Source organism: Vombatus ursinus, unplaced genomic scaffold (assembly GCF_900497805.2).
Source record: "Vombatus ursinus unplaced genomic scaffold, bare-nosed wombat genome assembly UNPS02010461.1, whole genome shotgun sequence".
Lineage (NCBI taxonomy): Eukaryota > Metazoa > Chordata > Mammalia > Diprotodontia > Vombatidae > Vombatus > Vombatus ursinus.
Window position 1 is genome coordinate 5,016,996 of NW_020950239.1, and position 26,218 is coordinate 5,043,213.

At 44.4% G+C, this 26,218-nt stretch overlaps 2 protein-coding genes across 8 annotated transcripts in view; one reads left to right on the top strand and one right to left on the bottom strand.

Annotated features, from left to right (window-relative positions):
• The window catches only part of RUFY3 (RUN and FYVE domain containing 3), a 129,914-nt gene extending 121,182 nt beyond the window's left edge, over positions 1-8,732 (top strand). For 5 of the 7 annotated variants that reach the window (XM_027854478.1, XM_027854476.1, XM_027854472.1 and 2 more), the window contains 4 exons: positions 2,144-2,171; positions 3,573-3,641; positions 5,761-5,889; positions 7,459-8,732. In XM_027854478.1, the coding sequence (XP_027710279.1) occupies positions 2,144-2,171; positions 3,573-3,641; positions 5,761-5,889; positions 7,459-7,530 (298 nt within the window). In that variant the 3' untranslated portion in view covers positions 7,531-8,732. Of the gene's footprint in view, positions 1-2,143; positions 2,172-3,572; positions 3,642-5,760 lie in introns of all 7 variants that reach the window. The other 2 variants (XR_003568461.1, XM_027854473.1) reach the window with 2 other exon arrangements.
• A 1,164-nt stretch (positions 8,733-9,896) lies between these two features.
• The window catches only part of GRSF1 (G-rich RNA sequence binding factor 1), a 17,348-nt gene continuing 1,026 nt past the window's right edge, over positions 9,897-26,218 (bottom strand). Inside the window, exons 2-10 of the mRNA XM_027854519.1 lie at positions 24,791-24,944; positions 23,385-23,540; positions 22,237-22,380; positions 18,606-18,741; positions 16,404-16,585; positions 15,505-15,626; positions 13,926-14,061; positions 12,188-12,272; positions 9,897-11,251 (exon numbers count right to left, since the gene is read on the bottom strand). Of these exons, the coding sequence (XP_027710320.1) occupies positions 12,223-12,272; positions 13,926-14,061; positions 15,505-15,626; positions 16,404-16,585; positions 18,606-18,741; positions 22,237-22,380; positions 23,385-23,540; positions 24,791-24,944 (1,080 nt within the window). The 3' untranslated portion in view covers positions 9,897-11,251; positions 12,188-12,222. The remainder of the gene's footprint in view (positions 11,252-12,187; positions 12,273-13,925; positions 14,062-15,504; positions 15,627-16,403; positions 16,586-18,605; positions 18,742-22,236; positions 22,381-23,384; positions 23,541-24,790; positions 24,945-26,218) is intronic.

The window sequence follows — 26,218 nt, forward strand, 5'->3', positions numbered from 1 at the left end:
TATTGAATTCATGAATATGGATATTCATGAATATTGAATTCATGAATTCTAACTTCTGTAATATATGATGCTTATTCTTGCACCCGTTTGCTCCCTCTCCTCCCCTCTTCCCTTCTCTCCTGTCCTTTCTTTAGTCTTCAGAATAGTCTTGTGTCATCTGAAGCAAAAACAGCCTAGTGGAAAAAGGAATCACACAGAGGCACTTAGCTGGAACATTTCACTGTGTGGATAATCAAACACACTGTTTCTCTGGCTGTCCCTACCCTGTACTCTCAGAGCCCAGACTGATTGTAGGCTCCTTAACACCAGCCCCAAATGTGCCTCTTTAGCTCAGAATCTTAATCTTACATTGTCCTCTGAAGCAGTTGGGTGTTCAGCTCTGCATAACTGAGAAGGAATTTAGAAGGGCTTTATTCTTCTGGAATCCCAAGAGGACTCAAAGTAGGGCTGAATCAAACCTGGTTCAGAACTTCAGTAAAAATGATAATAGCTAGCATTTATATAATGCTTATTATGTGCCAGGCACTGTGCTAAGCACTTTACAAATATTAGCTTACTTGATACTCACATCAGCCATGGAAGACAGGTGCTGTTATCCCCATTTTTACAGTTTAGAAAACTGAGGCAAGTAGGTTAAGTGACTTGCCCTGGGTCACGCAGCTAATCAGTATTTGAGGCCCTGACTCTATCCCCAATGAACCTAGAACCTGCCCATATTTTCTGAGGGTAATGGAATCAGCATTAGTCCAAAGTCTGATGGTTCTGCTTATAGACTTAGCTGAGCTAGAAAGACCTGAAACCGCAACCTAAATTTCCACTAGAGTTGGTCAGAGTTCTGCATCTGGATTCAGAGACCATAAACCAAGGTTACCCCCCTTTATCATTGGTTCTTACTTAAAATTACTGATGAGCAAGGTCTCGGCTCTGATTCTAATGAAATACTTTCCATTTTTCTCTTTTGAGGTCAGATAACATCAGAATTTTTTGGTGGAATCCTTGGGAAGGGTCTTGATGAGATTTAATTCATTGTTCTGATAGTGCAAAAGAACTGGGATTTAAGAATCCCTTAAGGGAGGCAGCTAGATGGCGCAGTGGATAGAGCACCGGCTCTGAAGTCAGGAGGACCTCAGACCAAACACTTGACACTTACTAGCTGTGTGACCCTGGGCAAGTCACTTAACCCCAATGGCCTAAAAAAAAAAAAAATAATCCCTTGAAGGACCAAGCTGAGTCAATTGTTTCATTTTTTTTCATCCATAAGGCAAATAAAATAGCATTGGGTAAGATGAAAATTTTTGTTTTAAAGAAAATTATATTTTTATATCAGTTGACACACTTGTTTTTCTTGTATTAAAACACAATTTCTAGTATGGAAGATGGAGGGATAGGATAGCAGATGATGGAAAATTTTGCTACTGGCTTTTTAGATTAAATACTTTTTACCCTCAAATTCCATTTTTTCTCCAATTATTCAGTACCCTCCTCTCTTTCCTCCATCCCCCACCCCTTCCACTGCTAGATCTCATTCTTTTCTATATCTTTTGCTGCCAGAAAAAACAGTGTCCGAGTCAGATGACTTCTCCAAGGGCCTTAAAGGGGAGGTGGGACCCCGTGACTGGCTCCTCAGAGAAGAACAGAAGCCAGTCAGTCCCCTTAGCCTAGAATCTTAATAACCAAGTTAGAAGACTTAGGTTCTAATCCTTGCTTTGCCACTAATTGGCTATTTGGCCTTAGCTAAATCATCACAACACTCTGTGCCTCAGTTTCTTCATTTTTAAAAAAGAGAGTTGGATCAAATGATCTCTAAGATCTCTCCCAGCTTTAATGTTCTGTGGTTCAACAGGAAACCAATCTTGCCTTTGGAAGAGAAAGGTGAAATAGAAAGGTTTCCCAGTAGAAAGGAAACCAGCCATCAGCTCAGATTGATGGGTAGAACATGGGTGTATATCTTTGCCACAGAGGGAACGGCCAGCATTCCTTCCCTGTGAGTGAGGTTAGGATGAAAATGCCCCGTAGACATCAGCCTGAAGGAACCATGGTCCCGCTGCCTTGATTTTAGAGCATCTGATTTCTGAGCTCTTCTCATTTGCCTACATGTGGACAAAGTGTTGCTAACTCTCGCTTTGGGTTTCTTCCTTTCTAGACTGCAGCCTCCTTCTGATGATCAGCAGGTAACCCATTCTTTTCTTGATCATGGAGAGTTCTTCACAGCACCTGCCTAAAATCTGAAGTGGGCTCGACTAGACCCAGCTAGGAAGCCAGATAGTGCGGGAGGTGGACACGGGGCTCTCGCTGGCCACGGGAACACCACTGCTGCACCATGTCAGCTTACTGACTTTAGCCAAATGCTAAACAAGATGCAGCTCTCTCACCTTAACTGGTTAGAACTAGCCCGGACCATTAACCCCAAGGACGTCACTTGTTTGTGGCACCTCAGCCACTTGTACTCTTATTATTTACCATTTGCTGTTTATATTATTTATTAATAATATGGGGGCAGCACAGTGGCACAGTGGGTAGACTGTGGGCCTGGAATCAGGAAGACTCATCTTCTTGACTTCATATTTGGCCTCAGACACTTACTAGCTGTGTGACCCTGGGCAAGTCACTTAGCCCTGTTTGCCTTAGTTTCCTCATCTATAAAATGACCTGGAGAAGGAAATGGCAAATCACTCCAGTATCTTTGCCAAGAAAACCCCCAGGTGGGCTCACAAAGAGTCAGACATAAATGAAAAATAACAAATTAATAATATAGTAAAATATATTTCATTAATATACTATTATAATTGATACAGTGCTTTAATATTAATATCACACTTTAATATTAATACAATACTTAATAATTTAATATAATAAAATTATACTATTATAATTAATATAATGCTTTAATATTGATTAATACAATACTTTATAACATAAGTAATATAATACTTTATATTATATAATTAATATGTTATTTACTTCCCTATCCATATGATGGAGAGAGCCTTATTGTATGTGCCATTATGAGAAATCATTAAAATGCATTTTGCTTCAGAGAGGAGTAGATCCATGTGGCCTGATAAAATTAATAATCTGTAGTGTACACCCCAGAGTGGGACAGGGGCCGTTCCTCACATGCTCCCATGTGTTTTATAAAGAATTAGTATATAAAGGACATTAGGGCCTCATAAAGCTTCCATTTCTGATGGGGTTGTATAGAGAATGCAACACCACACAAAGGAAAGTTATGTGAATATTTAAAAATTAGAATTATGTACAAGTGTTGATCTAAAATATTTTTCCTTTGGAAATTTGCCCATTGTTTTAATTAGTAGAAAAGATTGACGAACCTGATTAGTAAGGACTGCCATTTTTTATAGCGTTGTAAGTTTTGTAGCTCGCTATACCTCGCTTCTCACTGGATCCTCAGAACGACCCTTTTTGTAAAGCCCACCTTGACTAGACAAAGAAGGCTTAGTATGGGGCCTGATCAAAAAGCAAAAAGCAGTTGGGTACAGGAGGGAAGAGAACATTAAAGAATGTGCTTAGAACCAAGAGCAACTAACCAGCTGTCCGTGTTGGTGCCTTAGGATCAGCCGTCCCTGTTGAGAAAGCTACAGAGATGCCAGCTGTGCCATGAAGAGGGCAGCACCACCAAGGTAACGAACTCTCAGGGAAGAATGGGCATGTTGCCGTAATGGCGTGGCACATTCATTTGAACTTTAGAATTTGGAAGAGTCATCTATAGGGAAAGCCTTGGGCTCAACCAGGGCCCCAGACATGTAGTTATCCAGAGTGCTTGGAATTCTCCAATGAAAGAGGACTCACTCTTTCTGGACCAAACCCATTTCACTCTTGAACAGATCGAATGTTTAAGAGATTTTTCCTACTCCAAGCCAAAAATTTGTCCCTCTGTAGCTTCTACCTCTTCTTCTAATTAATGCCAAAAAGAGTCAGTCTAATCTTCTCTTCAAATACCTGAAGACAATAAGAATGTCCCCCCTGCGTCTTCTCCAGTTCCTTCTCCCAGTCCTCACATGGCATGGTCTCATGGTGTTCCAACCTATAAATGTCTTTCCTCGATGTCCTTAATGTCTCTTAATGTCTTGTCTTTGGAGCCTAGACTGAGGCAGTCCTCCGATGTGATCTGACCAGGGCGGTCAGCTCCCTGTGCCTCTATTCTCAGATTTATTGGCTCAGACATCACAGTTGATATTGACCCGTGTTCTAAAGCATTTCTCTTTGAAAGGGGAGAGTCATGTATTTGGAAATTTAGGTAATATTAAAAACAAATAACAATAAAATTAAATTTTTAAAAATCCAAGAAACGATCTCAAATACTGTCTTCTCTTTTTTTGGAAATTGGGACATCAGGTCAGTAAATGGCTCCTCATCTCCTCTTCCTCAGCCCATGACTACAAGAACTCTCTCGATGGACCCATGTTGTTGTGCCTTAGAGCCCAAAATAACCTCTCCTTCCTCAGCAACGGTTAGCTCAGCTCCAAATGAACCCTTTCCTTCCCCATGTTACATTCTTCTTACCCAACACAGGCCCATCTTGATTCTTTTCACTCCCTTCTGTATTTCCTCTTCCCATCTCTCCAGGGAGGGAAGGCAACCGTCTGGAGAGGGGCTGAACGCTCAGATTTACATCCGAGGCCCCCTGGCAGCTCAGCTTTTCTACCTTTATTTGATGAGCTCAGGAAATGCAAAGGTAGCTAGCTAGGAATCTCTCTGGAAGTGAAGGTGATGATATATAACACTTAACATTAAAACAAAAAAAGGAATGGTCTTCTCAAGGCCAGCCACTGACATTACCCATTGTTTCCTTCTTAAAAGAGATAGCCATAGAAAAATTCTAGTTTTGATGTTGACTCTTTTACCACCAACACATCGCTTCAATTGTTAAAGGTGTTGAATCATGATAACTCTTAACTTTTACCTGGATTGTCCTTGGCAAACATTTTATTCCCTGCCAGTGGGTAGGCCAGCTCTTCCTACTTTTAGTTGATGTGCACTCAGAAGTGGAAACGAATTTTAGTATTAGCTAAAGATAAACAATTAGATCCTCCTAATCTAGGGGGAGATAAGTAGGTGTAATGCATTATAATAATCGATCTGCCTCTTCGCTGTGTTACTGCATATTGCTTTAGTATAAATAATTAATGACGTGTTCAGCTTTGGTTGTAAACCTACTAACCGCCTCTTAAACCTTTGGGGCTCTTTGTGGTTTGGACCAGATCTCATTTCATCCATGTCGGAAGCTCCAGTCGGCACCTGTGCTGCCAGTTGATTTGGGAGCTAAGAGGTTAAATGATTGCCTTATCCTTTTTCTTGAACCAGGGGTGGGAAGGAGGGAGTGAATTTGGAAATCACAGTTTTTTTACATGAATGTAAAGATTTTTTTTTCACATAAATATTTAACAAAATAAATAGAAATATATTGAGGTTAAATGATTCACCTAGGGTCACGCAGCCAGGCAGTGTATGTCAGAGACGGGACTTGAAGTCAGGTCTCCTTGGCTCAGGCTGGTTCTCTTTTTTGTCCTCCACATTGCTTCTGTGTACAGTATTTTAAAGTTTATAAAGGGTTCTTTTCCCATCAGGTAAGCACATGTTATCTATCATGGTCCCCATTTTGCAAATGACACAATTAAGGCAAGTGTTTCCTAGTACAAGAAGTGTGCATCAGGGACCCAGGAAGTACCCACTGACACATTCACCATTCCGTCTACTGATTTCTGGTTGTCTTACTCCCATCTTTCCTCTTCATTGCAGAATGTGTGCAAGAATTGTGGAGGCACCTTCTGCCAGGCCTGCTCAGCCAGCGAGCTGCCCCTCCCTTCCAGCATCAACCCTGAGCCAGTTTGCAATCCTTGTCGCGACCACCTGTTGAAACAGTACTCGGTCAGCCCATCCTAAGGCTGGGAACCAGACTGGGGACAGATGGCTTCATCCTGGGCTAAGGGGCAGGAGCTCGCACCAAAGGCCACACCTTAGAATCAGCCAGGACTTGCAGAGGGAGAGAAATCTGACGTCACAGGAGCCAGGCAGGGAGGGTGGGTGTTCGGAGAGCTCAGAACGACCTTCCCTCTTTCCACAGTGACGACAGATAAAAGCTCAGTTGACTTTTGTCTCCCCTTCAAAGTGTCCTCCCTTCCAGAGTATATTTATTGTATAGAATGACTTTAGATGGCCAGATAAGCTCAGGAACAGAGGCAGGGTCACTTGCTGAAGAAATTGTTCAAACCATTGGAGAAAAATAATTTAGCACGTACAACCAAGTTTCCTTTAGACCTGTTGAATTGGCAGGTCCAAGGAAGAGCAAATGAGAAAGGTCATTTTTTTCTCCCACTGGATGCTGATGAGTTCATCCTCCCATCCCCTCTAATCGTCTTTGTCAAACTGTGAACACGACCTCAGGGATACTGGGTATATATTCTGAACGTACTTAACACAAGGTGGCTTTTTCTTTAATCTACTTTTAGCATCAAGAGGTTTCTGCTGTTGGCCTAAATTCTTTCTGCCAGAATTGCAAGAGTAAAGTGGGGACTTTCCCCAAGTCCTTACCACAAGCGCCCTGCTGAAGTCACCTGTTGGCCAACATCTAAATTCCAATAGGCCAGTCCTATAGAAAAAAAGATCAATGCTTCCAGAGTCCTCAACAACACCTGTTGGGGTGGAAATTTTAGGAAGTCCTTGCAGAAGTGGGGACTATGGTTGTGAAATGTCCCATCGGTCAGACTGTTGTCTTTCCTCTTTCAATCTTTATTACAGAGGACTGCTTACTGAGGGTAAGAAAGGGATCTATTCAGAAACAGGTGAAATGAAAAGGCATCAATTTGAAAGCTATAGGAGGGTCATTACAAGGACTTTAGCTTGAATGTGGAGAACTGGTCTTGGTCAAACCAAGCAGAAATTAAACCTGGATTTTATTTGTCCACAACTGAGAGTGGATGGCTCTGAAACGATTGTGACTTTAACCAGTTTTAACAGTTACTTTTTCTCGGCTGGACCAGTGATTTAGAAACACAAAACATGTCTTCATAGCAGAAGCAAGGGTTTGGCATTAATGGCACCCTTTATTTGATGGGTCACACTGAGACAACCCTTGGTAGAAAGGAAAGGGAGGTAAGACATGGAATGTTTATTCCCTTTAGAAAATCTCTGTGGGAGAATCACGAGACAAGGGTATTTGGGTGACCTTGCCCCACCTTCAGCTGGAGAAAACACAACATTCTGCTTGGACTTCAAACTCCTAAGAAAGAAATAACTTAGTCCAGTAATACTTTTCTTAAAAATGTCGTTTGCTAGAAAGGATATGGGGTCTGAGAAGAATAAGGTTATCTTCTTAAGGAATGTTGGAGAAATCCCTCAGAAAACTAACAGTGCCACTGGGTAAGGTTGGCATTCGAGATTACTGAGGAAAGTTAAACAGTGATTTGTGATTTTTACTACTGATTTTTTTCTATCTAGGCTTCTCAGGAAGTACAAGTTACTCCAAAATGGCAAAGGTGTTTGGGATCTGTCAGCCCTAAGGAGGTGTGAATTCATTGTTCAAGGTGTCTATCTATTCGATGAGGTTTTGTTTTGATTTTCAAAAAATAAAGCCTCTAATGGAATCTGGGTGCTTTGTTATTACTACAGTAATTGAAGGAGATGAAGGGATTACTAGTATTACTGCTTTTCTCTGGAAGAATTAAGAATATATAGAAAGGGACACCAGCAGTTTAGTCCAATAGAGATCCCGAATTGACTAAAGGCACTAAAGTGTACAGCAGATTGCCCCCGAAATTAGATTATTTGCACTAAAGAGTGCTTTAAGAGGGGGCTGAGATCTCTGAAACTTTTAGTCTGCTCTGTAAGAGGTGGCCTGCATCCCTCCACAAGCCTGATACAGGGTCATTTTGCAGAAGACAATCTGCTGCTGCCTCTGCTAATCCAGGATCTATAGAGCCCATTAAAACAATCTTATTAAATGAGTTGACAGCTAAGAATGAAAATTCCTGCTTTTCTATGCAGAAGCAGTTATTTTAAGAGTTTCTAAGCCCTGAAAAGAAAAACTTTTTCAGATTAAATCTCTCTAGTTGATTCTTGTAGATAATTTCATCTTCATCCCCACTTGCAAACCCAAGGTTTACTGATGTCCTTATTTCGCCCCACCATATCCACTGTTTTGAGTTTGTTAGGAACATCAGATTTATACTGACTAAATGAACTTTTAAAAAATACTGTTTTTCTAACAAATTGGCTTTGTTCCCTTTAGTCACTAAAGGCCTGCTTGGTTGAGGACTCCAAATCCAAAGATTTTGGACACTCCTAATATAAATAGCAGCCTTTTGTGGTCCTGGAGCAACAGATAAGTGTCTAAAGAAAGAGTAGGAAGGTCTCTTGACGTGTATATAGGATCAGCTTCCAGAAATACTCTAAAAGCATTGCCAGGCCAAAAATAATGCTGAGGGTAGTATCACAACAAAAAACTTGATGGTTAAGCCTATGAGAAGAGGAATGGACCAGGCCTTTCAGTATTCCAGTGCGTGAATCAGACTGCTCATTTCCCAATTTTCCGGTGTTTTTCTTCACTTCAGATCAAGTAAGTCACCCAACTTGGGCTGTCAGATCTTGGGGCTCCCTCCAAAGCAGGGGTTCCCTTAGGTCGTAGATAGATTTCTAGGGTGTTCCCTCGACTGACTTGAATTCAAAGGTTGTAGAACAGTTTTGTTCTTAAATAAATTTATTTGGTGATCTTGTTTTCTAGTTGTTTTTTCCCTCTGATCCATTTCTATTACTTTTCTACCCTCTGCTAACCAGACCGCTTCCCATGTAGCTTCCGGAATAATTTTCTATACCAGTGTTATGGACGTGGTTCTCTCTTTTCCTACTCCACTCACATATATATTTTCATTTTGATTTCAGAATACCCTTGGGTAAACAGATGAAAAGCTATTTCATTTTTGGAAACAGATGAACATAAACTGAACCCTTTAAAGGGCCTCCATTCTCTTAGACCAAACAGGTCCTATCTGAAGAGTGTCCCCGCTTCACCAGCCCTAACAGGGGAAACTTCCACTAAGAATTGGAATGTTTGATCCTGTCCAGAAGGGACTGTCTGTCCTCTGGACTCACACAATCCCATTCTATCATGTTTTCTGCCTCCTGTCCCAAGGCTGTCGGTAAGATACGGCTCTTAAGTCATTATACCTTCCACATACCATTTAATGAATTTGATACATTATCTCACAGGAGACCTTGTTCAAAATAACTGGAGAAAAAAGGTGACAATGAGCCATTTCCCTCATGTGGTTTAGGCCCTTACCTGATTCCTCCTTTGATAAACAGGTGTTAGTGGCATAGAATTTTCTTTGCACAATTAAGCACAACATATTTCCATTAGGCTGGGACCAGTTACCCTAATTTACGTTATTATAAGTTTGAATAGCATGAACTCAGCAGATCCGATACTTTTGATAATTGGGTCTCCTGCTACCAATCGCTCCCCAAATGACTGGGCATTTGCAGCCCAGCCCCCGTTCTTGACCAGGTGCTAGGGGGTGCCAACCAAAGCGAGGGAGAGCACACTCGAGAATTTGGCCACTCATGGCAAAGGAAACCTCTTGGCAGTTTGCCATACCTCAAAAAACCTCACTTGTCCCTTGCCCAGAAACGGGTCTTCCCATGGAACATTAAGGATGGGTTCTTCGTGTCCATGTCATCATGCACCTGGTACTGACAACAAGGTTCAACTTTCTGAGGCATAAGCTCCAAAATGGGGCTCGCTAATGAACCTCTAGGAACAGTGACAACCAGCATGGTATTGGACAAGGGGAGGGGGGCAGCCATTTATTTCCACTTCAGCTGGTAAACCTGAATTACAATGCACGTGCATAGACACACCATGAATAAATACTCGTCAGTCTGAAATAAGCCTTCATTTATTGACTAACTTTACAGTCCAGTGATTTGATATTTTTAGCTGGTAATTACATATGGTAATGTATTATGTGAGAGAAGACAAAGCTCCCCTCTTCCAGACACCATCTCCCACAGTCCTGGGGTAATTAGTTTTCAGAAATTTGATTGCTTCTCCTGGTAAACTAGCTGACTGTCATCCTGAGAAGAGGCGCAGCAAGGGGGAGGGGAAAGCATACAGCACTTGGATTCACCTGGACGGGTGCACGTCGACTTAGGTGAAGCACAAAACTTTGGAGTTGGCGGCTATGAATGGGTTAAGTGAAGGAGCTATTTAAAAGAGTAAACCAGAAAATACTGCCACAGTGTGAGGAGCACAGCTTTATCTACAAGCCTTCCTGGGACTGATCCAGTCCATGCTTCATGTAAGCAAGGCACTGCACCGAGCTTTGGGACCGCACGCATGCACCTGTGCTTATGGAGGGGAGGAGGATGGATGGACGGACGGATGTTGGGAACGACAAAGGCGAGCTTTGCTCAGGAGGTGCTGACGCAGGCAGACGGAGAGCTCGCCTAAAGCCGCTGCCCTCCACGCTCCGGACTTGTGAGCTCTGTTGTTTCACTTGGTTCAAAACTGACCCCACGAGGGGTGTGCATTTTTTTTTAGAGTTCAGGCACCTTTAAGATGAAGTTAAGATTCCCTTAACCTATAGCACTGCTTAATTACCATGTAAATTCACCAGGCACCAATGTTAGATATCATAAGGCTTAAGGGACCACAACATTTATATTAAGAAAACCGGCTTCCACTAACAACCAGGTATGTTGTCAGCTGGGGTTCCCACCCCTCCTGACTGGTTATGGTTATACCTGAAGACTACCTACCCTGCTTCCCCCAAGTTCAGAAACCTTTCCCTGCTTTGGTGAGTGTCTGGTTGCAGTCGTCAATACTTTGCTACAACTACAGCCTTCAAACTAGGAGTTCTGCCTCAGGGTTCTCCATCCACAGAGAACAAAACCTTTGTCTAAGTTATAAAAACAAGGTTAACTGAATAAAAATGAAGAGTAGCTGGGTTAGGTCTGCTCTCCCCATCAAGCTGTGTGGGCATACGAATAAAGATCAGATTTTCAATCAGATCCTAGACAGTATAAACAAAAATTTAAATGGGTGGTTTATTTCATAATCCCAAACTGAATCTTCTTTCTAAACAGTCAGCTATGGAATATTTCTTAAAAGCTATTAAACCCCACACCCCACGCCCCCCCACAAAAAAAATTTTTTTCCTAGACAAAGCTGCTGATAAAACTCTGGATTCCATGTCCAAGATAGGTGTGCAAATGAAATGCTTCTTGCTTCATCCTGAAAATAAAACCACAAGAAACCATTCTGAACCTTTATCAAATTAAGAAGGAAAACAAACTGCTTAAAACTTTATCAATAAAACTGAAAACTGGGTAGGTGCACCTCCCTCCCCAAGCTGTTGTGAGGATCAAATGAGATCATATTTGTAAAGCACAGTGTCTGGCACATACAAATGCTAACTATTATTATTGACGGTTGGTATGAGGTTAGATAGCCCTTGGAGGAAATTCTGGCAGAAAACATTTTATGTACTGATGAAAACTTAAACCTATGGAGTTTTAGCAAGCAATACTAAAAGGGAGGCTTCCTTATAAAATACAATTTTTGGAAAAAAGAGATGAAATAGATTTCAACACCAAAAATCTCTTGTGCCCCTGACCTGGCTCAGACACCGACCACACCCCCAGCAGTGAAGCACTCTCCGTGTGTTCATTCCCAAGAGACTGTCCCAACGGAGCCTGCCTCAGGAAGAGCTGCTGTTGCTCAGCCAACTGCAGCTCCTGACCACTGGCCCACCAGCTCTCCATGCCCTGACTGCCTGAGACATCCCTCCTCTGCCCAACGTTCATTGTGCTTTTTCCTAAACAATGGGGATGGATCCTTTCTGGAAGACTTACTAAAAGGCATGAATGAGAATCACAGATCCATCCACAGACATAACATAACCATGGTTATGCTCTATAAGGTTGCCAAGACAAAATAACTTTTGCAACCACACTGTCAATATAGAATACCCAAACCTCACACATTATTTGGCAGTGAACCATTTGTGAAAGTGTTCTAATGTGGTTCTGCCTAACATCACGTTTCACAGAACTAATTACCAACGGCGAGTATTCTGAGCTCATCAAAGAGGAACACTTTTTGCCTTGCTGCAAATTTATGGACCCTCCTAAGTAATGATTATTTTTTCACAGGTGATCTTAAATTTACCTTGTCATATGGATTCAATGATGTTCCTGGAAACTCTATTTTCCTTTTGGACAAGAATTCAGGAACAGCTCAATATACCTATGCTCTGAAGAGCACCCAAAAATAATAACAAAGCACTGATTAAAGGGGGGGGGACGACAAACAGATCAGGATTTCCCACTGCTCAGCCACCAACCCAGCCCTTCCCAAGACTCTTCTCCATTGTTTTTTTTCCCCCTTTTTAAGAACTTGGACCGAGAAATACATTGTACTTAATTCTGAGTATACTTATAAATATACTTGTTCTCTTCCTCTAAATACAATGTAATCTCCTTGAGGTTAGTGATCCTTATATTCTCAGCACAAACTATTTCTATTAATAATGGCAGACATTGGTTGTTCTATCTACACTTAACATATGTAAATATGCCCAGAAGCCTTTTTGCAGTATAATATAATGCCACTGGGCTTATTCAATAAATACATATAGATTATGTTTTCTTCTCCAGTAAGGTCTATCTAGTAAATTTATAAAGTGAAAAATTAGATATGAAAACTTTCTGATGCAAAAAACTAATTAATTCTAAGTATTGTTAATAAAAACTGTCACAGTGTATAAAATCCTTCCCATCTGGTAATGGCTTTGTAATCATAAAGTGCTCTTTCACCTCAAGGATATCTGCACAATTGCCATTAGGTTCAAAAATAAATCTTTAAAGTCAGTCCCAGGGGCAGCTAGGTGGCACAGTGAATAGAGCTCTGGCCTTGGAGTCAGGAGGACCTGAGTTCAAATCCAGCCTCAGACACATAACACTTACTAGCTGTGTGACCTTGCACAAGTCACTTAACCCCGATTGCCTCATCCAAAAAAACATAAAAATAAAAATAAAAATAAATTAAAGTCAGTCCCCCAGGAGTTAAGTGTGATCAAAGGATATGAGCAAACAGGTCTCAAAAGAATAAACATTGACCATGTGAAAGATGATTCCAAATCTCTAATAAAAGACATACAAATCAGAACAAACCTGTTTTCACCCTTCCTTCACACACACAGCAGACTGACAAAGATTACCCAAAATGTTCATGGGATTAGAGGGGCTGCAGAAATGGTCCAATCAATCCAGAAGGATCTTGGGAATTATACCAGAAATGACTACAGCTTCCATACCCTGTCACCTAGAGCACATACTTAGTATATATCTCCCAAGGAGGCCAAAGATAAAAAGGCCCCAAAATATTCATTGCAGCACTTTTTTGGATAGCAAAGGGCTGAGAACAAAGGAGGCTGGGGAATGGCTAAAAAACATTTCCGTGTGTGTGGTACGCGCCCCTAGCAGAATGCCGCCGGGCACAGGCAGCCACAGGCAGTCACCCAAGTGCAGCCACACTGGCTCCAAGGCAAGCGCCCTGTGGCTGTGGTGGGGTGGGAGAGCAAGGAAGGTGACCTCTGCCGGGAGGGGCAGGGGACCAGGATGGGTGCCACCTCCTGCCCGCTGGGATGATGGCTGGGGTGGGGTGTCTATTTTAAAAAAGAACGATCATCAACACCACAAAAATTTAAGTAAACCTCCAGGGCTGGAAAGCTTCAGCAGACTGAGTGTAATGCAAATCTGAAGCACACTTAGGGAAGCTTCTGAAAACACAATTTACTCTGTGCCGTACCGCTAAGAGGACAGCTTTCCAAACAAGCTGCCGGGCCAGGGAAGGCCTGGGAGCCTTCCTGAGCCTCTTCGGCAGTGCACACAGGAACACCACTTACGCACGTGGGACCGATCCTTGCCCATCGCCGCCACGGCATCCTCATGGGTCTCGAAGTGCACATCGGCTTCTCCCGTGGCCTTCCCGCTGGAGCTGTATTCCATGGTGATCCGAACAGGCTTCAGCGGAGCGAAAAACTACATGGACAACACAGAGAGAGACACCAGAAGGTTTGCGTCTGTCCGACCGTCCGTCATGCTGTCCCTCATGGCTCCTGCCCACACTATCCACTCCTGGCTGACTCGGTCCTCTTCCACATTGGGCAGCATGTCACCCACCACTTCTCCTGTCCCTGCTGCCTGAAGCCAAAATCCAAGGCCATCCTCCATCTCAAGTTCAACAGCGATGAAGGCACCCTGCCCCCAACTAGAAAGCAGGACCAGAAAACACTGTGAAGATGCGTAATGTCCCTGAAGGAAACACGCACGCACGCACGCACGCACACACCCCTTCTCATAAAAAGGAAAATGAGGGTATTCGCAGAGGGGCTGAGATTCTGCAGTGACCAAAATTCTTCCATCTCCACAGACACGCCCCACATGACCCGAACTCTAGCCCTGCTGGTGTGCTCACGCCTTTGCCCTCACTGTCACCGTCACCAACAGCACAGAGCCCAGGGCCTAGAATCAGGAAGACTGGGGTTCAAATCCAGCCTCAGATACTAGGTGGGTGACCCTTCGCATTCACTTTAACCAGTCTGCCTGAGTTTGCTCAGCTGTAAAATGGGGATAATAGGACCTACCTCATGGGGTTGTTTTGAGGATCAAATAGGATAACACTATAAATGCTTTGCAAACCTTAAAGCACTATATAAACGCTGGCTGTTATTCTCTTAATTCTGAATGGAATGCCCTCTCTCCACATCATCCGTGGCCTTCTTAAATTTTTAATTTGTCCCTCAGGACTCCTCCCAAACCGCCTCTTTACTCCCACTGTGACTTCTGGTCCCTGGTCTCCGCGTCCACTTCTCCTGCGTGGGTTTTCCTGGCCTCGTGACTGCCCATGTCTGGCCCTCCCACTCCCCAACACACTTTAAAAGTTATCGCCTCCTCTCCATCCACCTCACCCCTAGGCCTTGCTTTTACCCACCCACCATTCCTAAAATTGCTCGATGGCCTCTCTATCCCCAAAGGCCAGCCTTCCTCACCCTCAGGACAGATATGATTCCCCTCCTAGGTCTTTCTGCCCCCTCCAGGCCTGGATCCCACAAGGTTTGGGTCTGTGGGCCCTCTTCTTTTTCTCTTTCCATCTGTAATTCCACTTACTTTATGGTTTAATTATCACCCACTCCCTCCCTTATCTTCAGCCCTGATCCCTCCCTTCCCAATTCATCCCACATTTAAGTCAATGTAAGAAAAATGTTCGGGGAGCAAAAAGCAGCCCCACCCCACTCTCCTCCCCAAAAGTACACCATGCAAACCTACTCTCCAACCACAGAAAATTAAACAATGTCCTCCTCCGAGTTCCTTTAGGACAGGTGCCCATGAGGGCAGCACCCAATGTTCCCTCTCTAACAAAGGTCCCAGCGGGTATTGTTGCTCAATCCGATAAAGGTCTCACAAGGTCCTGCTGCCACATACATTTATAATGTCTTGAGCATTAGCCTGGAAAGGCAGTCCTCGCATGTGAACGAAATGCACTGAAGGCATGGTTCCAAAATCAGCAGCCTCAGGAGTCTTCTCGGGGGCCTCCTTGGGTAATTCTGGGGGAAAACAAACCCCCAGCGTAATTTCAGGACATAAGAACATTAACAAGGCACACCTCCCCACTCACACACAAAAAGCCACAAACTAGCAGTACGCGGGTCCGAGAATACCAGAGTCATAGACAGAGCTGGAAGAGACCCAAGATGGGAGACTTCACATAAAAATCCCCAAATACTGCTGAGCGTGAGGGGTGCCAGGGACACTGAGGACCAAAGAAGGAAAGGCAGGCCACCTCAGGGCACCACAGCCCCTGACAGAATGGTTCAGGTTCGGCCACCTTCTGGAGGTCACTATGTGAAGTCAATGAACTCGGCACACGCCTGCCATTTTGGGGTCACCTGTCGGGTACCGGTGACGACAGGGAACAGGGTCACTGGCTCTGAGTCACGGCTAAGGAACACTTTCTTCCTTACAGACAACAGAAAAAGTCATTAAGTGGCACCAAGAGAATAGGTAAGTTCACTCCTAAAAGGATGTCAAATGTTTCTCTCAGCCCAGATCTCCGGGCAGCCCCAGCATGGCCAGTAGGCAGAGCTCTAACCTCAAATCTCATTACCTCCCCTCAGCTTCTCTGGCTCATTTTTTAGTGAAAGACCTCAGAGAGTGTGGCCACGAGTTCAAGGGAGCAACGAGCCCAGGAAAGCTCATCACCCACGTTTACACTGCATGAAGGCACGCATCGGCTGTTTCTGTCCCTGCCGGGTGCACGCGAGCAACAAACGTGTCACAGCCGGGCACAAACTATGGACACCCACCAGACCCCTCAGACTCACCCATTTCCTTTTCATTTTCAAACGCGGTGATTGATCGGAGCTCCTCACTCCCATCAGGCTCTTCAAAGTTCAATTCTGGTTCAGTCCCATACTTGGCCAGGGAAGGCCCTGTTTTCTTTCCTTTGTGGGATCCAACGTGTGTTCGGACTTCACTCCTTCTGCTCGGGAAGATTTCTATGTACCTGATTCAAAAGCCCACAGGAGCAAGGACACTTAATACCAAGACGCTTCACCTAGATGCTGGCGCTACAAGGGGGTGGGGTGGAGAAGAGTAGCACAAGGGAGCAGGGGAAAGCCTTGAGCACCAGCAGGCCACATCCCACAGCCCGAGGCGGGAGCTGCTTTGAGACATCCAGGACACCCTATGGCTGGACACATACATACTCACACATATATACATGGGATGCAAACCACACACACGCATACACCACAGTGCAGTACACATCCTGCCTAAAACAACACACACCACATGTACACACACCAGCATGCATACACACACACACACACACACACACCACACACACATCGACACACATGCATATCCCTTGGAAGGGGACACGAGTTACTTTTTGTTTGCTCTCTCTCACTTGATTCTACTTTGTGAAATGCTAAGGATTTTATCCTTCATGTTGTATGTACATTTAGTTACCAGCTTCTGTTGATTACTTTGTAAAGAGGCATGTGCCCCAGATGTCCTGGTGCTTCAACGGCATCAAGACTTCTGGGACACACACTCCACCTAAACAGAGGCAAGAATAAAGAACAAGCCAAACCTGCTTGTCCGGTCAGCAGAGCCCGAATATCACTGAAGACCAAGAGGCAGGGAGTGAAGGCACCCTGGCCGGGATAGCTAGCCACCTCATCTGCCCCCAAACCAGCCTGGGACAGGCCCTGGGAGCGGGTGTGCATGGCCGGTGAGGACAGATGTGAGGAAAGAGGAGACAGCAGGACACCCGAGATCCCCTTTTCTTCTTCTGCATCAGTCCCAGGTGTTTATTAAATTAATACACCACTTTTAAAATACAGACAGAGCACAGGAGAGACCGCCCTCTCCGGTTGCTGTAGCAAGCCCCAACAAACACCTCAAAGTCACCGATCAGTCCCACCCTCTCCACCTGGTCAGACAGAGGTCACCTCCCGGGGCTGCCACAGGGTGGTCCGTTCCCTCCTCTCTCCTCACGTCCCATAGTCAGCCACTGCCCACAAGCTTCCTGGCCCTCCTGCCCGTCCAGAGCTGGTCTCCCTTCCCTGACTGAAAACCACAACAAATCCAGGAGGGTTTGGGGCCGGCCTACCCCATTGTCCTGGGGGATTACAAGAAGGAAAAGCCCAGAGATGTTAAGTCCAGTGTCCTCAATGGCAGCTCCCTTGTCACCACTGATTTTTTTTACACCTCTAATTACAAGAGGCCACACGGTGTCGGGCAGAGCCTGGGTATGAATCCTACCCGCGACCCGCCCTCGATGAGTGGCCCCAGACCATTCATTCAACCTCTCTGGGCCTTGGTTCCCTCATCCACATGGTAAGGTTGGGCCTGACAACCTCTAAGGTCACACCCAGCTCTCAATCTACGGTCATCATACACAAGCCCAGCTGTGACCTTTCTACAAGGGGCTCCCTGTGCCGCCTGGTCTACTTGTCCCGCCACTTCTGAGGTCTGCCACAAAACTCAGTGAACAGGAAAAAACAAGTTAAAATGAAAAAGTGTAAACAAAAGCAAAAGGCCACACTGCCAAGACACTGCATGAAATTTAATCCAGTTCTGTTGAAAAAAACCAAAAGCCTCCCACTCAGAAGAGCCGGCATTTATATAGTATTTTAAGGTTTGCAAAAGATATAGATCATTGCAGCTGATCCTCACCACAGCGGGGGGGGGGGGGGAGGAGGCAGAGGTTATCATTCCCATTTCACAGCTGAGGACACCAAGGCAGACAGGGGTTAAGTGACTTGCCCAGGGTCAAACAGTCGGCAAGCGTCCAAGGCAGGATTTGAAATCAGGTCCTCCTGGCTGCCTTCCTAGCTTTGTACTCTGACACAATATACTGTTGTCCTGGAGGAGCTGCGTGAAAGGCCAACAACCAGCTAGCTGTGTACAGATCTGACACACGCGCATGAAGGCGAAACGCAGGCGGCCACGTTCCTCTCAGGACAGAAGGACCTCTTGTGCGCGTCCCCCCATCGGGCCAGGGTCCCCTCACTCACCGGTTCCCGATCTCTTCCTTGTGTTTCAGCATAGCTTGGTTGGCCATTTCCGGTTCTTCAAACTGCACGTAGGCTTCCCCTGTTTTCCTTCTCCCTCGGTGGTCCATGACAAATGTTATGTCAACTATACTCAGACCTGAGAACCAAAAAATTATTCCAATCTGCTGCCCCTAACTCACTTGTAGGGTAAAAAAAATTAACCTAAGTCACTTTGCTTCTCATTACTGCCTTCACCTGTGGATCTGTATGATCTGACCAATCAATGAACATTAATTAAGCCCCTGCTGTGTGCCTGCCCCATAATAGGATACATCATTATGGGAGTTTTAGACAAGCCAGCAAAAACTAGCCATGGTCTGATGGAGGAGGGTGACTCAAGGGGCAGCTGGACAGCCATCGTTTTGCCACAAGGCCACAGTGGGGATTAGTGGGGATTAATTTTGCTTGGCCACGCTCATCTGTTACAGAATTGTTTTTAGTAGAGGAAGGAGAATGACAAGCAACAGCAGTGCCCAAAATAAGAAAGGAAAAGAAGGGTCATTCTAGCATTTCAAAGGATGCACAGGAGAAAACAGGAGGGTCAGAAAGAGACAAGGGCAGACAGGATGTCTTTGAATCAAAGGGTTTAATTTTTAAAAAAATTTGACCTGTACCTAACAGACTCACGGCTTCACGTACAATCCTCTTTTTCTGTTCTGAGTACATGGAAATGCTTATGTTAGTGACTCTGCAATAACCAAAGCGTAATCATTTAAATTAAAAACTAAACAAATCCAAACCTAGTCTCTATTGGAGGAAAGCTGAGTGAGGGTGGGGACTCCCGGGGATAGCTGCTCCCTTCTCGCCCCAACTCTGGGCTCTGCCCCTACAGGGCAGCCCGGCCTGGGGAACATGAATTAAATGTCAGCCTCGAGAAAGACGACCTGCTATTTGAAGCCCAGGCCTGAGATTTCAGGGCTGTGCAACCTCGGGCAAGTCACTTCACTGCCTTCATTTCCTCATCTGTAAAATGAGGGGACTGGCCTATCCGCTCTCAAGGCCCTTCTGCCTCTCCGCGCTTAGCATTCTCTCTCCCTGGTCAAGTCCACAGCAGGGAGACACAGCAGCTGTTCCCACGCAAGGGAACCGAGTACGTGAGACTGACGGAGGAAATAAATAAGGGTGAAACTGTCATGCAAAAAAAGAAGACCAATACTTGGGTAAAAACAAGGTAAAAATGAGACAGGGCAAGCCACTTCTGAATTACAAAATGTCAGACAGAGCCAGGCACCAAACGTCCTCAGTCCTTCTCTGCCTAACACAGGCCACTCTCAACTCACGACTTTTCATATCAGACTTACTCTAGAAAAGGTGGTTAAAAATTAGCCAGCTCATGGCCAACATGACAAAACAGAAAATGATAAATGTTGGAGAAAATGTGGGAAAATTGGAACACTAATGCATTGTTGGTGGAGTTGTGAAATGATCCAACCATTCTGGAGAGCAATTTGGAACTATGCCTAAAGGGCTATAAAAATGTGCATACCCTTTGACCCAGTAATAGCACTTCTAAGGCTATATCCCAAAGAGATCATACAAACGGGGAAAGGACCCACATGTACAAAAATATTCATAGCAGCTCTTTTTGTGGTGGCAAAGAATTGGAAATTCAGGGGATGTCCATCAATTGGGGAATGGTTGAACAAGTTGTGGTATATGAATGTAATGGAATACTATTGTGCTGTAAGAAATGATGAACAGGCTGACTTCAGAAAAACCTGGAAAGACTTGTATGGTCTGATGCTGAGTGAAGTGAGCAGAACCAAGAGAACGTTGTACATAGCAACAGCCACGTTGTGTGATGACTAATACTGATAAACTTAACCCTTCCTGGCAATACAAGGATCTAAGACATCTCCAGAGGCCTTGTGATGGAAAATGCTATCCACATCCAAAGAAAGAACTATGGAAGTCAAATTGCTATTTTTTTTTCTCTTCTGTTGAGTTTTGTTTCCTCTTTCTGATGGTTCCTCCTACTGGTTTTAATTTTTACTTACATCACTAATGTGAAAATATGTTTAATATGAATGTATATGTAACAGCCTATATCAGATTGTGTGCCGTTTTGGGGAGAGTGGTGGGAAGGAAGGGGGAGAAAAATTTTAAACTCAAAAGCATATGGAAGTGATTATTGATAAATAAAAATAAATTAATAAAAAAAATTTTTTTAATCAAAAAAAAAAAAAACCAAAAACAAACCAACCCCCCCCAAAAAAATTAGCTAGCTCTACATGGACTTCCAGGACTCATTTCTCTTGTACCTCCTGAAATCTCTGGGTATCTTAATGTTATGATTAGGATGATTAGTGGCACATTATTGGTATTTAAAGGAATGGAAAGAACAGCTGTAAAAACGTGAGTGAGAGGGCAGTTAGGTAGCGCAGTGGATTGAGCACCGGCCTTGGAGTCAGGAGGACCTGAGTTCAAGTACGGCCTCAAACATATAACATTCACTAGCTGTGTGACTCTGGGCAAGTCACTTAACCCCAATTGCCTCACCAAAAAAAAAAAAAAAAAAATTATAGGGGCAGCTAGGTGGTGCAGTGGATAGAGCACCTGCCCGGGAGTCAGGAGGACCTGAGTTCAAATACGGCCTCAAACATATAACATTCACTAGCTGTGTGACCCTGGGCAAGTCACTTAACCCCAATTGCCTAAAAAAAAAAAAAAATTAAAAAAAAAAGTGAGTGAGAACTTAGGTGGACACAATTTCTTCCCTAATTGAAGCAAAAGAAAAACTGCCCCGGAGGACTGGAAAGAGAAATGACAATGATGGTGTGGCCGTGGGGGACAGGCACCCATACACTAGGAGGGGAGCTGCACATCTGTCCAGCTGTCCTGAAAAGCAATCTGGGAAAGTCACTAAGCTGTACACAAAAACCTCTGGCCCAGGGATGTCCCTTAATAAGCATACACCCCAAAGAGAGCAAAGCAACAAAGGGCCCCGAGGCCCCAAACAACCCACAGCAGGACTTCTCGTTGAAGCGAAAAGCTAGAATCACAGTGGGCGCCATCAACGAGGGACTGGCTGAAAACACCGAGGGATGTGAACACAACAGAATGTTACTATGCCACAGGCTGATGCAGAAAATCCCAGGAGGCCTTGGACAAATGGAGGCAGAGCGAACTGAGCAGAACCAGGAGAACTAGGGCCCACAGAAGACCTGAGGATGATGCCTGGGCCACTGACTCTCCAGGACACTGAGGATGACTCAGGCTCCCTGCCTCCAGCAGGGGGGTCAGGGACTGGAGGTGCAGGCAGCATGAGACACAATATGATTTTGTTTTGTGTAACTATACTTTTTTTTTTTTGTGCTAAAGAGAGCTTTTATTTTGGGAAAGGGGGACAGAGAGAATAAAGAGTCGTGATAGAGATTTAAGAAAAAACACCCAGGTTTCCAAAGAGAACAAGTAATATTTCCAAAGGAGAACACCGGCCAACATCTGAAAAGCAACTGAAATGCCAGGTATGATTTCTCCTAAGGAAAACAAGCTATTCATCCAGGAAAAGGCTTGGCTGGGCATGACAGGGGAAAGGGGGCAGCGAAGAGAGCAGGATATGGCGCTGGACACAAGGTGAGGGTCGAGGCACCTGCAAAGAAATCCACAATGTCCTTCTCACTGCAGCTGTACGGAAGTCCTCTCAAACGGACCACGCCATCGTTTACCACGGGGCTCGACTTGGCCTGCAGGCTCTTCATTAAGGCGTCCACATCTTCATTGTTTATTTCATAAACTACAGAGGGGAAAATGCCAGCAGATGCAGAAACACTTACCACCCACAAAGCAAGAGACCACCAAGTCTATGGTCTTCACATCACAGAACCCCAAAACAGACCACCTGAATCTCCACTGCTCTGGGGTTCATGGGCATCCACCCACTTTTAAAGTTTCAAATAGGAGACTAAACTAAAAGTCAACAGCTGTCAAGACAGGAATATTTGTCTCTTATACATTAACTTCTCCTCTAAGAATGGCCCAAGCTTCCAAGCAGGACTTTAAACCCAAAATACCGTACCTAGAAGCACCTATAATAAACACAGAGGGAAGGAAATGTTTTTTGTGACCTTCCAAAATTTCCAAGTCTCAGTGTTTTACAAAGACAAAGGCAGCAAGAGAGCAAACCAAAGTTCATCAGGGAGGGAACAAAGAACATGGCCTAGAGAACAGCCAGCTTCAGAGTCCAAGCCTGGGTTCAAGGCCCACTTCTAATACAGACTGACCGCGTGACTCTGGGCAAGCCACTAATGTCTCAGGACCCTGGACAAATCTCTAAAAATGAGCAGAGCAGATGCCTCTATGCACTGAAGGATATTCCCCACAAGGAAATGCCCCCTTCTACCAATGGAATTACAGGTCTTCTATGACTCCAAAAATAAACTAGTGATTGAGCTGTCATGACAATATTAAAAATTAATGGTTTCTTTAGAGGAAATCCTCTTATAAATTTCTGCTAAACTTTCCTTTTTTCTTCTTCCTTTGTAATCAACTACTGGATTATGGCAAAACCCCTGAAAAAGACATGAGACACGGGTTCTGGTGCCTGCTCCACCGAAAGCTCGTTCTGTGACCCTGGACAAGGTATTTAACCTTCCTGGGCCTCCCTCTCCCCCGCTGTAACACCTGGGTAACCACAGTGCTTGTGCTAGTGACCTCTGACCCAACATCTGGGGAAGGTCAAAGGAGAAGAGGTCTGTGAAGGCAGCGAAGAAGGATGCAGCCAAGGTGGATCTCCCTTACCTTCTACGTAGCGCTGGCCCATGTACAGGTGGTGTTTCTCTAAGGCCTTCTTCACATCCTGCTCTGACTCCAGTTCAACTAATGCATCTCCCCTTCGTTTCCCATCTCTGTTTAAGAGAAAATGGATCCCGTGCTCACCATTTCGGATTCTACAGTCTAAAAATGAGACCAAAGAAGAGAAAGTAAGAAAAAAATGCAAATACAAATCTACCGCTCCATTTCATCTCTATAGCTAGCCCCCACCCCCCCCATGCATACTTCCAACTCCCAACTGCATTCTAGCCAAAATAACAACTGCCTTCCTCTCATGAATTGTACGCACTTCAAAGACCTGTGGATCCTGACGTTGTGGGCACCACCCTTGGCCGCTGGCTCAGTGAATGGAGCACCAGCCCCGAGAGTCAGGAGAACCTGAGTTCATATCCAGCCTCAGATACTTACTAGCTGTGTGAACCCTGGGCAAGTCACTCAACCCCAATTGCCTCCAAAAAAGAAAAAGAGTAAAAAAATTTTGTTTTGCAATGTAGCAACTTGAGGACAAGAACTCCGTTAGATGGGCTTTTTATAATGTTTAATTAGCACAATTATGTGAATGTCAGAGCTTAATATATCCAATAAAATCCTCAAAGTATTTTTAAGGAAGCACTTTCTCCTTAAGGGGACAATGAAAAACTATGGTCCAACTGAACAGATGTGAACACAAAAAAACCTTCCCAGCGGCAACTTCTCACAGGGATTTTATGCTACTTGGCAATTATCCTGTCTTCTCATGGCACACTCTGTGCAGGAAGCATTCTTTGGAACCTACCTGGTCACTTTCTTCAGACTTGTGTGTGTGTACATGTGTGCACGTGAACCCTAAGTCTAGAAAAATCAAAGAAAATGCAGTAAAAACCAATTTATCTATCATCTTTCAATCAGAAATCTAAATGGATAGTTTCAACAAAAATAGGGATATCTTTGTTGATGCTGCTAAAAAAACAAAAGCAGCTTCTGAAGTGTTTTAAAGAAAAAAAAAAAAAGGTTCCATTATGTTCCTCCAGCCAGGAGGGACCAAAAACTCTGAAACGAGCCAACAGAAACAATCATGAGACAGCCGGTTTTGTCAAATGCTCTCACTGCATACAGTTGTGTAGGATTCAAACATCTCATCTCTCACTCAATGTGGCTTAAGCATTAAATGTATTTTATCACATTCTAATTCTCTGAAAATTGATGACTATGTAGCACACAAGATAATTCTTAATACATGCAGATAATTAAAGAGGACATCATCTTCCCCCACGTACTATGTCAACACTTAATGTGTGCCTGAGATTTATGTGGTTTTGTTTCTAATGGTACAAACTCCATGTAGATGCTACCTAATGAAACAGAACTGTCTTTAAAACAGGTCTAAGATATACCAGAGAAAAACTTCAGCACATCTTCCACAGTGCAGGACCATGGCAATCCTTGGGCTCGAATGAGATAGATGTCATCTTCCTCATCTCCTAACTTGGGTGAAGCTGGGTCATACTCAGAGAGTGGGGGGAGGGCTTCCAGATAGGTATTAGACTCCTTCAAAGAGAAAGGAAAAACGTACAGCATGTTCTTGGTGACCTTTTCATATTAACATTTCTGGAAATCAAAGACCATAGATGAGTTAATGGTCAAGAAACAAGATGGCAGCACACAGGACTGATCCGTCCCTCCCTTTTCACCACTTGTTGCATACAAAGTCACATATGGCCTAAATTTCACTCCAGACTGTTTTGGAACGAATATCTTTACCATATTCCTGGAGCAGCTAGGTTATACAGTGGATAGAGCATCAGCCCTGGAGTCAGAAGGACCTGAGTTCAATTTGGCCTCAGATACTTACTAGCTGTGTGACCCTGGGCAAGTGACTTAACCCCAACTGCCTCCCAAATACATACACATACACACCCACCCCCACACACCCACCCACCCACATACACACATACTCTCTCTCTCTCATTCCTGATGGCCCTGGCACTTCAGCAAATTAAAGGAAGCATGGGTAAGAGTCACTGAAAGGACAAGAATGTCTGTATCACACCTGCATGGACAAAAATGCCTCTCCTTTAAGAGATTTTTGACCTTTATGGCACAGAAGGGCCAGGGATGGGCAGGGGACCTGCCCATGAAAGGAGCTGGAATGAAGCAGAGCTTCATGGTCACTTATTAAATAGACAGTGTGCATTTGCTATGTACAACACCATTCTACAAAAATATTAAGGCCAGAGTCCTTGACCTCAAGGACACTGCCAGTGACCAGGACAAGAGACGTCACAGAAAATTAATGGCATGCTGGGAGAAGCCAGCCCACCAAGCCCTAACAGCAAAGTTCCAAGGAGATTCAGACCCAATTGATCATAAGCCTGGCAGAGAAGGATTGCTAGTAAGTGGCCTGCTCTTCCCAAGGCCATGGCCCTCCAGGCCGTTTGGCTTCCTTGTTTACCCTTCTGCAAGAGCCAGGACAGCCAAGAGGAAGCAGTGGGGTGTCCTGGCAAGAATTTGGAGTTGGGAAGACCCAAGTTTGAACCCCACTCCCAAGCTGTGCAACCTGGAGCAACTCATTTGTCCGCCCTGGTGCTTAGCCTCAAGTGTCAAGTGGAGGCACCTGCTATAACAGAAAGAGCATGGCCCTGGGTTCAAATTCTACCTCCAACATCTTACTTGTGTGATCTTAAAGTCACTTACAGTTGTTTTCTCACTTGCCCCTTAGTTCCTCCAGCTCTGACCTGTGACCTCGTGTCCTAAGTAGGGAGTTGGGCTGGACGCACCTCTGGGGTCCCTTTCAGCCCTGACCTGTGACCCCATGTCCTAAG